This window comes from Mauremys mutica, chromosome 13 (genome assembly GCF_020497125.1).
Source record: "Mauremys mutica isolate MM-2020 ecotype Southern chromosome 13, ASM2049712v1, whole genome shotgun sequence".
Taxonomy (NCBI): domain Eukaryota; kingdom Metazoa; phylum Chordata; order Testudines; family Geoemydidae; genus Mauremys; species Mauremys mutica.
The window spans coordinates 9,850,480-9,859,466 of NC_059084.1; the positions used below are offsets into that span (position 1 = coordinate 9,850,480).

At 42.3% G+C, this 8,987-nt stretch overlaps 1 protein-coding gene across 2 annotated transcripts; it reads right to left on the reverse strand.

The window, feature by feature from the left end:
- Positions 1-2,830: 2,830 nt before the first annotated feature.
- FAM217B (family with sequence similarity 217 member B) lies at positions 2,831-8,159 on the reverse strand. 2 transcript variants are annotated; one of them, XM_044986504.1, is made up of 5 exons: positions 7,666-8,159; positions 7,096-7,152; positions 6,299-6,410; positions 6,108-6,193; positions 2,831-5,178 (listed from the first exon to the last, which is right to left on the reverse strand). In XM_044986504.1, the coding sequence occupies exons 1-5, from the start codon at positions 7,758-7,760 to the stop codon at positions 3,972-3,974; spliced, it is 1,557 nt and encodes a 518-aa protein (XP_044842439.1). In that variant the 5' UTR covers positions 7,761-8,159; the 3' UTR covers positions 2,831-3,971. The 2 variants fall into 2 exon arrangements, with proteins under 2 accessions (XP_044842439.1, XP_044842440.1); XM_044986505.1 differs by lacking the exon at positions 7,096-7,152.
- Between the last annotated feature and the right edge of the window lie 828 nt (positions 8,160-8,987).

Consider the following 8,987-nt stretch of genomic DNA (forward strand, 5'->3'; position numbering starts at 1 on the left):
GGCTTGGAATTACACCAGCTGATGATCCTTCAATTCTTTGGTAATTGTTACACTACTCTCTCAACTTTCCTGTCTTCCACAGCATTCCAGTCTCCCAAAACAAACACTTCAGCCCAAACATGGTCTTGAAACAGTGCCCAGTCCTGGCTGTAGAGTTACTTTCTGTGCCACATTACAGCAGCTTTCACTATATGGAGTTATTTCACCCACTCCTGAAACTGGAACCCAAACAAGGTGAAGTAGAGTGGACTGCAGGACAGTGCTATGGACAGTAGGTGGAGATGTATATAAGTGACTGAAAAGGGACTAAAAATGTATTGGTGCTTCAGCAGAAAGCATGTAGAACACACCATGTAAACCCTCTCCCCAGTTGCCTGATTGTCAATGGGAGCTGCAGAGCTCAGCACGTTTGAAAAATCACAATCTAATGAAATCCATCATTTTTCCTTATTCTTCAAACCTCATAGGAGAGGTGGGACTGATCAGAAAGTACAGAAGTTTCATCTAGAAAGTTTGTTGGAGAGGAAGAGGGAGAGGAAATCACAACAGAGCAATAAGACAGTTGGAAAATTTCTGAGGAACTTGACGAGTAGGCTAGAAAAAGGGCCTTGAATATAAATTATTGGGAGAGGGGGAAAGGTTCAGGCAACAAAAAAGGCTTAAGAGATCATTATAGATGCCATATATATGAGCCTGAAGGTTTCCTCAGGCATTTTATGTGGGACATTCTGGACAAGGAAGGAGTAACCATAAAATCAATCTATAGCTGTCCCAGCCCGACTAGAAAAATGCTATACCAAACCCTCCATCTTTTCTGTCCACTGATCAGTTTGTTTTAGCCAAAGAAATTCTTTAGTTAGGGAAAGCAGTGCCACAAAACACAGTAACTTCAAAAGTATAGGGTAATGGTTACTTCTGTGTCTTTGATAAATGTGTAATTATCATAATTCTTGGGCTACATTGCTCCTGACAACTCTCATCTCTCCCTGCTGACCAGGTAGAAGAAATCACACTAAAGAAAGATATGAAAAAGACAGACTCCAGTTCCCAAGGACAGGGGTCCGTGTCATGAAAGCCACCACCACAAATGGCAGCCCCAGCAATGAGAGGGAAGAATGGCCTGAAATACTGAATTACCCCAGACCTGAGGAGCAGGGCTGAAAGGTGAAGGCTGCCACTCTCACTGCCCAGGATATGTAGACAAATAACTTCATTCCTTAGGGCTGTCAGTTCACCTTTCACCAGCATGACAGTCACATCCTCTTTTTAAAGCTATGAAAGAGGAGCTGATTAAAGTGAGAAGTTTGGAATAGCTGGGCTTTAACTCATTCCTGCTCCTGGGAAATGGGAACATTACTCCACTGGGCTTAATTTTGCTTCCAACATTTGAGGGGAAAATATTTTCAAGGGTTGTTTGAATCCAATTACTGTCACTTGTAACAGTGTGATTTTATGTAGACAAAAACAGGCTGTTGTCTCACAACAAACTTATCTTTACTGAAAAAAAGGGGAAGAGATGCATCTTTTCTCTAAACCATTGTGGGCCCAACCCTGCAAGCTATTCAGTAACTTCAACCTCCATTGCCATCATTAGGAGCTCAGAATGAACAGGAGCTTTCAAGATAAAGGGCCCAATCACAAGAGAGTGAACATAAGAATGGCCATACAGGGTCAGACCTGTAGTCCCATCTAGCCCAGTATCCTGTCTCCTGACAGTGGCCAGTACCAGAGGTGTCAGAGGGCATGAACAGAACAGGGCAATTATCAAGTGATCCATCCCTGTCATCCAGTCCCAGCTCCTGACAGGCAGAGGCTTAGGGGCACCCAGGCCACAGGGTTGTATCCCTGACCATCTTAGCTCATAGCCATTGATGGGCCTATCCTCCATTATTTATCTAATTCTTTTTTGAACCCAGTTATACTTCTGGCCTTCACAACATCCCCTGGCAACGAGAGCCACAGGTTGACTGTGCACTGTGGGAAGAAGTACTTCTTTATGTTTGTTTTAAATCTGTTGCCTATTAATTTCATTGGGTGACCCCTGGTTCTTGTTTGTGAAAGGGTAAATAACAGTTCTTTATGCACTTTCTCCACACCATTCATGATTTTATAGAAGTTTATCATATACCCCCCCTTAGTCATCTCTTTTCTAAGCTGAACAGTCCCAGTCTTTTTAGTCTCTTCTGATATGGAAGTTGTTCCATGCCCTTAATCATTTTTGTTGCCCTTCTCTGTACTTTTTCCAATTCTAACATTTTTTTGAGATGGGATGATGTGACGGAGTATACCAAACCCTCTGAGGTCCCCTGCTGAAGGCCTCGTAGCCCTGCCACACCCTGCCCACAAAAAGGGCAGTGGAGAGGGTCCTCCAAAGTGCCTAGAGTGGCTGTGTGGGATACAGCCAACCAGGGCCCAGCAGCCTCGTATAAGAAGAGCTGCAGGGTCAGAGGAAGATCAGTTCCTTGTTGGAGCTGTAGGAGTGTGGATGGTATGTGGCTGGCTGACAGAGATACAGAACCCCAGACAGAGCAGTACTGCCAGAAGCTGTGGAGAGCAAGGAACCATGAGCTGGTTGCTGGGACTCTGTTAGGACAAGGTCCTGAGGTAAGGATGAAGACAGCGCAGGGCTGTGGAGAAGGGGCCCAGGGAATTAGAGAAGCTGTGCAACATAGTTAAAGGAATACAGCAGATGGCTGCAATCTACAGGGTCCCTGAGCTGGGACCCGGAGTAGTGGGTGGGCCTGGGTCCCCCACCTCATCCCCCATTAGTCACTGGGGGGAAGTGGCCTGGACAGTGAGGCACCCCAGAGGGGGAACTGAACTATAGTGACCCAGATGGGGCTTCCTGGCTACAGCTCTCCAAGAGGGCAAAGCCATTGTCTCCAGGGAGGGAGCCCTGGGGTGCTGTTCTATCCCAGAGGAGGGACAATCAAAGTGTGTGCACTTGGCCAAGGGGGTGCTCACGAGAGGTGAGTGCACCCTGTTACAGGTGACCAGAACTGCATGCAGTATTCCAGGTGTGGGAGTACCATGGATTCATATAGTGGCATTATATGATATTTTCTGTCTTATCTGTCCTTCTCCGAACAGTTCCTAACATTCTATTCACTTTTTTGGCTGCCACTACACACTGAGCAGATGTTTTCAGAGAACTAAGCAGGATGACTCCAAGATCTCTTGCTTGAGTGGCAATAGCTCAAAACATTAAGAGGGTCACTTTCTGAATGACATAAAGCAGCAAGACCTACAAGGTGGACTTTAAGGAAAATGGTCTAAGACTACAACAAAGCTAGCTATATAAAAATATTCAGGCCATATCCCTGGCCTATCACCAGATGAGCGGATGTCAATCCTTTAGCAGCGGTATGATTTTAACTAGTAGAATCTCTTCTGACTCAGAAGATTACTTCAAAACATTCTCTGCTCCCCAAACCAGTCTGATTTTGTGCTCTTCGCTCAAGAATCAGAGACTTTAACTTTGCATAGATGAGCCTGGCCAGTTCCATTCTCTTATAAAATCAACAAAACTCTTCTCCATCAGAAAGAAAAGCAAATCTGTCTCACCCTATATGGCACATGTGTGTGTCTGCTCAATGGAGAGTGTATGGATTTGATTCTCCTCTCACATACTCCAGCGTAAATCAGGAGTAACTCCTCTGAAGTCAATGAAGTTACATGGGTGTCAGTGTGAGAAGAAATCGGACATTTTATGTTTTCCTAACCTTATTCGCTAGAATCTTCTTACATAAGCAAGTGTCTACCCTTTGAGTAAAGACCAGTGGAAGACATTTGTCTTCAGAGAAAAATATTCCCCGTTGGCCCTGCTAGTTTAAGGTCCAATGTACTTAAATATGCAGAAATTTGCAGCAAGAACAATTTTCTACAGGATTTCCTGACCAGGAAAAACCATGGTCCCTCCACCCTCCAGCAGTCAGCACTGCATTGCCAATTTACTAATTAATTATTCTTCATTATTTAAATGTACATGATGTTTGCTTCACACCATTTGTTTTTAACTTCTTGTCCCCTGTTGGTTTCTTGGAAGGAACATAATTATTAGCATTTCCATTCTTCTTCAGATTTGAACATGCCTGTGTTTTTCGCCCCTGGGTGGGGGCAGCTGAACTATGGAACTTGGGGGATTGTTTGAGGGGTCTAATATTACCAATATCCTGAATACCAACATCCCGAATCTTAGAACTGCTTGCACAGGGCTGCATATTGAGAAGTTGCTGCTTGGTGGCTGACCTCTTTTTCACCTCATTCCTCATTTCACAGGCATGTCTCTGTGGGGCTGACGTGCCACCCGTAACCTCCGCAACTTTTGAGTGACCTGGATATGCATTTAACTGGCTATTTTCTTCACAGTGTACATCTCTTCTGTGAGCTGAAAGGCTTGTGGGGAGCTTTATAACACTTTCTTTGGGAGTTAACTGCTTGTTAGGCGAAGGGCTATGCAATGATTTGCCTTTGCCAGGGCTTTTTAGGGTCCGAATGATACTAGGAGCCGTCTGAGGCCTAGCTTTGGCTGTCTTTCCTTTCTCGTTCTGTATAGTTTGCACCTGCAGCCACTCCAGCTGCAAAAGCCGATCGATATATTTCTCAATAAATCCTGCTGGTTGTGGTCGAGATTCCGATTTACACTCTGTGTTAACAAACACTGCCAGCTGCTGCAGGTCCCAGGAGTTGAAAGGAGGTGGGAGGAAGTCAGGATAATAATATATTGATTCTTTATAACCTGCATCAAAGAGGTGTTCAAAACATGCGGGGTCAATTTCTTCAGCTCTGAGGTTGAGTTCCGGCGGTGTGCAAGGGGAAGGGGGAATAGGAATTCTTTCTGAGTCAGAAAGGTCACTGGCACTATCCTCAGCAGCATCCTCTTGAATAATTCTCACTGACTGAAAGTCAAGAAACATCTCATTCACAGAGGTCCCTGGGTATTTAGAAGTGCAAGGCACAGCTTCAGTCACATGCTCTCCAAGATTTCTTTGAGTTTCTCCTTTTTGACTGGAATAAAATCTTTGCATCAGTCCATCTTCTGCCCTACTGGAGCCACCTTGTGAATTCCCCTTCAAACTGGAAGGGATTCTGTGTAGTCCAGATTCACTTTGCCTTCTTTCCGTGAGGTCCTTCTTTGCCCCTTGTACTTTGTACAGTGATGTGCAAACACTCATCATTCTACATGAAAAGAAAGAGCACTTACAGTTAGATCATTTAACCCCTTTTGGAACTCCAACTACCCCAGGGCTTGCTAACTCCACAACCTCTGGAGCCCCAGTTGCGTCCACAAGATGAGTCAAAGACTGAAAATAAAAGATAAGAGAATTGGTATGACTTGAGAATCTATGAATGAGATGACATTAATATTAAACTTGCAGAAATAACCTTGCCTAATGTCCCATTTAATGGTTTGACCCTTCTGATGCACATCACTTACAATGTGTTTATATGTAAAGTGTAGAGTATATAGAAGCAAATTTGGATGTGCAGGAAAAGGCAGGCTCTTGCAAGAAGAGATCTGAGACAGAAATAAAATAGCAAATAAAATAGCTAGGCTTTCCGGGCCCTATCACCAACTCGTGTAAACTGACGTAGCTCCCTTGACTTCAACTGAGCGTTGCCAATTTATACCAGCTGAGGAGCTAGCCCTCTGTGTGGTTAAATGGTTAAAAACCAGAAAACTTCTGCTCTTAGCTCCTAAACCAGTAAATATAGACATTAGCCACCGTTTGCCCATGGGTACAATGAGGTGAACTGGAGAAATCAGTTTTTAATTATGCTTAGACCAGGAAATAACGATGGTAAGCGTGCGGTTCCTGTTGGGGAAATGTCTTTATAAACACAACTGACTTTTTTTTTTCTTGCTGTCTCCTGTTTCATTCAAATCTGATTTTGACTATAAAGCTCTTTGAGGCAGGAGAGCAAGGTTCCAATACTGGTAACTTAAATCTGTGTTCCTAATAACTGAACATGAAGGGTGATATCATGGCCCCAGTTAAGTCAAAGGCAAAACTTCTATTGACTTCAAAGCCAGTATTTCATCTGAAGACTTATGTGGAGCTTTGAAAAATCTATGGACATCAGACAGACAATATAAAAAACTTTACCTGTTTTGCTGATGAGCCTCATCTAGCCTGTTTCTTTCCTTGTAAAGAAAACTTGGTTGACTGTCATCCTGGGTGCAATGGAAAGTCTAGAAAATAGATGTAAATATGTGTACCTAAAACTGTAATAAAGAAAAATCTGACATAAAATAGAAGCACATTTTTATATATGCAAAGGATTTTAATTGATTTACCTTTCTGGTGGTATTTAAAATACTTTTGCTTAAGCTGCTGGGAGAAGGTCTCACAGGGGAAAGTGGTTTCTCTAGACCTTTGGTACTTGTATGTCCCTTTCCACCACTGGAACTAGCAATAAATAAACAGGATATTGTAATTAATTAACAAGATACTTGATAATCACAGCTTCAGTACAGATTTTCAATGTACATTCATTTTAAAAAGAGGGCGAGAAAGAGATGGTCAGAATTATACTTAAGTGTTCCTTAGATTTAAAGGATTTCTCATTTATGCTTCACTAAAACTTTTTCATGCATATTTGGTGGTCCCTTTTAATTTACATGCCACATAAGTGCTTAACTCACAAATGGATAATTCAACAGTGATACTTCACACTTTTTTATAGCACCTTCTATCCAAGGATCTCAAAGCAATTTACAAGCATCAGTAATTAACCATATTGCTATTGTTTTGCACAGTGCATAGTACAAGGAGGACCTGGTTCATGACTCGGACTAGGTGATTCCACAATACAACTAAAGTAATTATAATAATATGCAGTATTAAGAATATAGCAAGCCAAATCTTGCTTGCCTTTTTTATGTGCATAGTGCCAGTGATGCTCAAGGGAGTACTCATGAGGATGTAAGCAGAATTTGGCTCAGAATGTGCAGTCTATTACAATATTAATAGAAGCTATTTAACAACAGTGGCACAAAGCAAAATTCACAGTTTTGTGTGATTACAGGGTGGTGCTTAAATCAGGAGCAAAAAATCCCACACACATTCAAAATGAATTATATGCATTACTGACCTGGACAATTTGACATTATAATCCAGAGAGTATTCTCCTAAATAAACCAGACTCTCTCTGGGGGCACATTAGAAAAAAAAATATTTTAACATTTAAAATAATGCATTCTCTAAGAATAAGAAAAGCTGTATTTGCATTGCACATGAGCACTATCTTTTAAAAAAAAAAAAGAATGCTTGAAAATGTCACTTCAAAACAACAACCATATTTTACCTCCATGTCTGCTTTCAGATGGATTGCAGTAAAATTCACTTCTGTCAATACATAGTATTCATTTTTAGTTGGAGTTAGTACCATGGTTTTGTTTGGAAAAATGATGTGTTGCCACTTTAATGGATTATAAAATAATGAAAGCAAGTCCCAGTCCCTGCAGCATGGAAACAATCACCTCTAACTTTGTGACCTGCACATGAACTATTTGATTATCTGTTTCGTTCTGAATAAACAAATAGATAAATGAAAAGGAAATAAATGACCCTGGCTAGCCCACTGAATCACACAATCAGTTAGATACTAATCTGCAATAATTACGTATTTCCCTAGCAAAGAGAGAGAAAATAATTTCCTTACATTACCATTCCTTTGTGGGTTTCATGGATTTGGCTGTCCTTTTTCAGTGTCCCTCGTTGCAGTAGTAAGGGATAATCTTGAATGCCTGGTCCCATTATTATTCCTTTTAAAGAGTACTTGCAAGTTACACTTTTTCTTTTACATCCTTTTTCACAATCTTAAACAAAGGACCCCAACCTTTTCTGCGTATAAGACAGAGTGGAGTGGATGCAAATATCACCACATCCTATGGATGCAGTAAACAAACACCATGCACTCCCCCCAGAAAACACGTGATTTAATCTTTGATAACAGTAGGATAAAAATACTCAGCTAGCCAGCTGTGCTGGAAAACAATATTTCCCTCCCCCAACGCTTGCTGAAGGAGCAGCTGCATTATTCATCTGCTTATTGCTGATCTTTGTTGAGCTGTCATTACCAGGGCTATTGAACAGAGAGCAGCACAGTGCCCCCGCCCCCTTCCTCCCTGAGGAATAGGTTGGCCATTAGAATTGCAAAGCATTGTGGGTCAAGGACAGCAGGGAGCTACGTATACTTTTCTACAGGAAGCTCGGCGGCTGCTGCTGCAATATTTATCAGGCACAGGCTGCCAGTCACTCCTGACAAGCAGACCCTGGATTAGGGGAGGCTGCGCCAGTACCGTCCCAAAGCATGAGTACCCCTGGGAATCTGTTGACAAACAGGACTCTGCACGATCACTTGTAAAAGCAGAAGGCTGCATTTAAATGCACGGCAGCACTGGAACAGCGACCCTTCGTACGCTCCACTGTCATTTAACTTCCTCTTGCACAGAAACATTGGGTGGAGCTGAGTCGCATTTGCCAATGGATGTGGGTATCTCTGCTTTTACAATAACAAGAACAGGTGATCAGGCACCTGCGCTTTCCCTTTGAGCTGCCCTTTTGTCAAAAAAATATGCATAGACCTTGTATATATTTGTAAACACTGGAAAATGTTAACACTACATCCATTTCATTTTTGCTTCTCCTTCCAAAATTGCAATCCTAAATCTGAATTGTATTAGAAAATGCCTGGACTAGAGCAGTCTATGGGCTGCTCTCTCTTATCCCCTTGAAATTGCATTCTCTGGACCAGGGATAAAGAGAGGGAGGTGATGTAATTTCCAGAAGGGGACAGACAACCAATTCCAAAATCCCATCCCCTCACCTGTCCTTGATTCTGATGTAGCAAAAAGCAGTTTCTTAAACATTTTGCTCTTCTCCATCAGAAATCTCATCCCTTGGACCAGGAGAGAGGACACGTGGGGATGTGATTTCTGATATGTTTCTCTGCCATCCTTCCACAATTGCTTCAACCACTTG

What these genes read in the sequence shown, in the direction of transcription:
- FAM217B (XM_044986504.1), bottom strand. Translation starts at nt 7,760, where the DNA reads ATGGGACCAGGCATTCAAGATTATCCCTTACTACTGCAACGAGGGACA. An exon ending in TTTTAAATACCACCAGAAAG is followed by an intron (nt 6,194 to 6,298) that starts GTAAATCAATTA and finishes TCTATTTTCTAG; the next exon opens with ACTTTCCATTGCACCCAGGA. An exon ending in GAGGCTCATCAGCAAAACAG is followed by an intron (nt 5,179 to 6,107) that starts GTAAAGTTTTTT and finishes CTTTTCATGTAG; the next exon opens with AATGATGAGTGTTTGCACAT.